Source organism: Limulus polyphemus, unplaced genomic scaffold, assembly GCF_000517525.1.
Source record: "Limulus polyphemus unplaced genomic scaffold, Limulus_polyphemus-2.1.2 Scaffold327, whole genome shotgun sequence".
Lineage (NCBI taxonomy): Eukaryota > Metazoa > Arthropoda > Merostomata > Xiphosura > Limulidae > Limulus > Limulus polyphemus.
In genome coordinates, this window is record NW_013665937.1 from 627264 (window position 1) to 630977 (window position 3714).

Here is a 3714-nt window from a genome sequence, read left to right on the forward strand (position 1 = left end):
AGATAAAGCGCTTACTTCCAATATTACATCTGGCTAATCATTTAGATAAATCGCTTACTTCCAATAAATCATCTGATTAGTTGTTTAAATAAAGTGCTTACTTCCCATATTACTTCTGGCTGATCATTTATATAAAGCGCTTACTTTCAATATTACTTCTGGCTAATCATGTAGATGAAGCGCTTACTTCCAACATATTGTCTGGCTATTCATTTATATAAAGCAGTTACATCCAATGTATCATCTAGCCAGTAACTTAGATCAAGTACTTACTTCCTATATTACATCTTGCTAGTCGTGTAGGTAATGCGCTTACTTCCATTATTACATCTGGTTAGTCATTCGTATAATGTTTGACAACAGTTACAAGAGATAACTGGCTTCTTTAAAATTTAGTAAACGGTTCGTTTGCGAAGCGTATACAAAAACAACGGAATGGGTAGTTTTAACAAAACTAACTTATCTAGACCTGTATGTTTTGAAAAAGCAAATATTGTTTATGGTGTAGGACGCCTTAACTGTTATAGCATGACAAGTACAGTAGTAATATATGTGTTATTTCATGACAATAAGATTGGTAATACCTTAAATCGCTCTACTCTTTACTGTTTCATTACAGTTTCCAGTTACTAGACTGTATAATTTCAGTCATAGCGATTTATAAATAGCATTTCAACTGTTGTAAGTATAGTATCTGGCCTGCAACCTAGCCGAGTTCTAGTATTAAGTAGTATGGCCTCGTCGGTAACGGCTTGCAACAAACAAGGTACAGTTGTTATACAGGTTTCTTTGTTCAAAATCTTTATAGGGTCAGTAAAGAATGGTTCAATTGAAATTATTATCAGTCTTACTGCTGCGTAAATCTATCTATATTTCTATCACACAGTGTTTATCAATATAACAAATTGATGTTAGTTTAAGTAATAGGGTTAGACGTTTGATTAAAACAAGTGGAATTTTCTGGCGACAAGGTAGCTATAAATTGTGTCACTGTTAACAGTGTTATATTATGTAATTTCCGGCTATTTCCGGAAGGAATATCAGAGGAAATCCTGACTTGTTGAAACAGATTTGTGTATGGTCGTTTTCTCAGTCGAATATACTTAGAAATAAATATAAGCATTTACTGTCAACGTTCCACTGTTCTTGGTCATTATTAAGGATATTTAAGTATTATTTGATTTCTAACTTATTTTGTTTTTCATTATACAACAGATAGCTCCCCGAAATATTGAATGAGATTATAAACCAATTTTTCATGCTTGTAACATTTGGCTAAATTTTGCAAATTACCCTTTTTTTTTCATTATTGTTTGGAATTTTTGCTTAAAGTTGCAGAAAGGGCTGTTATCTGCACATAACCATCCCTAAGTTTGAAATTAGACTAGAGAAGATGCAACTAGTTAAAGCACCCACTGCAGACTCTTATCTCACCATTCTATGGTTGGTCAACAGTATGTTTATCGACCTTCAATGCCAAAATCTTAGGTTCGTTTTTATGCGATGTGCAGATAACCCGTTGTGTAGATTTGCTCTAGTAACAAATAAACACATTTATCTCAACAAATAGTAGGATTTAACTGTCATTCTTATAGCGCACCCACGGCCTCAAAGTACGAAGTGCGCTTCTGTGGCAAGTAGACGAGAACTTGGAACCCACGGATTCACAGTCCGAGCATGCTAACTACTAAGCCAATTGGTCCGTTTTAGTCATCAAAAATCTTCCCCATTATCACTATTTAATTGTCACATGCTTGAATCTAAACAACTGTTTTATTCCACACGTTTTTTATGTCTTTACTATTAGAGTGAACGTTTTCTATGTCAAAAGGACCATGATACACCATCAAGAGCTTTCGATATAAGAACAGAATTGATCTGTTCTCCAAGTTACCTTATTTACAAATATATTGATTTCGTAACCAACTGCAAAAGTCGAGTATAATAATCATAAAGAAAGAAACTAAAACTTTGTTACTATTTTGAGCAAAATAAAAAAAAAAGACGTTTAAAACATTTTATGTGTACATTTATTAAAGAATAAAATACAATAATGCCTGAGAAACAGTTCACTATCACATTCCGCACGTTATTGATTTACCGTCGAATGGCGTATTCAAGTTGTTAACTTAGACGGTGCACCAACCCGAGGAAATTGATTTATTTGTAACACGTGTAACAGCTAAGATACAGAAGGTTAGCAATACACATGAGTTGGTTAGGAAGTTCAAAAGCTTGACCTTGTGTAGACAACCTAAACATGAAAAAGAAGGCCTAGATATCATCACCAAAAGAAAATAGTAATAATAAAATCGGTAAAATGCTCATAAAATATCCCTGTACACATTCCAGATTATCATATAAAAACTATATTTTACTTAACAACTCTAAGAACAGCAACCAAACGAACATGTAACATAATGTTTTGAGTAGTTACCTCAGTTGTCGTCGTAGAAGTTGGTTTTGTTCTTCAACTTCCCGAACTCTTTCTGCCAACTTTGCTTCTCTTCTTGTAAAACCCAGCAGGTTAACGGTGGTTATATCTATGTGTGAAAGAAATAACCGAGCCAATTTTTAAGTTTAGGATACGAAAGACATCCTAAACAGAGGAAATAAAATTGCTTTTTTTTTCCCCTAAGAAACTTTGCAATTAAAGAAATTAAGTTTTGGATCGTAATAAATTACAGTAATTTCTATGACATGTTGAAAATCGTGAGTTGCATAACTAGCTACATAGCATAGCTATAAATAGGTGATTAAAAGTAGAATTTTTCCGTAATTCTCGTGTCTTTGGTTTTGATATAACGTAACTAATTATACATCATTGAATAATAGGTAAAAAGATATTGTCGGGCACGTCCATTGTTGATACGAATAGCGTGGATATCTTGAACTTTTTATTATTTCATGAAAGATTCCGTGTTATTGTAATGATGTTATTTCTATAACAGTGATATAAAAACTTGATTTCGGTTTCAGTTTTGTTAAGTTAGAAGCATACTATATGCAACTCTCAGTAATACACATTACAGTTGAAACACATTTCAGATGTATCATTTTCAAGAAGTTTTTTGGTTATTGTTAGAAATCGTACACAGACATGTGTGTTTTTTTTTTATAGCAAAGCACATTAGGCTATCTGCTGTATCCACCGAGGGGTATCGAGCCCCTGTTTTTAGCATTGTAAATCCGTATACTTACCGCTGTCTCACCGGAGGACCACAAATATATACAACAACTGATCACGTGATTGAGTCAGATGACTGCAGGAGTCCTATTAATGCTGGAATGTAATCACCTCATGACTGGTCTGCAGGATAATGGGTAAGAACAAGTCACTCTCCAGTTCTCAAAAGGGCATTATTATGGGGTCTATCTATTAAAAATAATTGCTACTCTGGTTAGCTATTCAATGAAATACGTCACCCACCAGGGTCTATTAATCATAGCAATCGAATGCAACGTATCGTCTATACCAATGTTTTTCAACCACCGGTCCGTTACAACCACATTGATGGTCCGTGGGATTTCACGAAAACAAATACACAAAAATTGAGAGAATATTTTTATGTAAATCATAATGATTTTTCATTATACTTGCATTTTAGTGGTTCGCGACAGTTTCCTGGTATAGAAAAGGTTGAGAAACGCTGGTCTATATCATTGCGGAATACTGTGACTGCAAACCACTGGTAACAAACTGAGAGAAAAGAC

The 3714-nt window shown here is 34.0% G+C and overlaps 1 protein-coding gene across 1 annotated transcript in view; it reads right to left on the minus strand.

The window, feature by feature from the left end:
- The window catches only part of LOC106457416 (LARGE xylosyl- and glucuronyltransferase 2-like), a 42490-nt gene extending 42168 nt beyond the window's left edge, over window positions 1-322 (minus strand). Inside the window, exon 1 of the mRNA XM_013916830.2 lies at window positions 317-322. Coding sequence (XP_013772284.2) covers window positions 317-322 — 6 coding nt within the window. The remainder of the gene's footprint in view (window positions 1-316) is intronic.
- Between the last annotated feature and the right edge of the window lie 3392 nt (window positions 323-3714).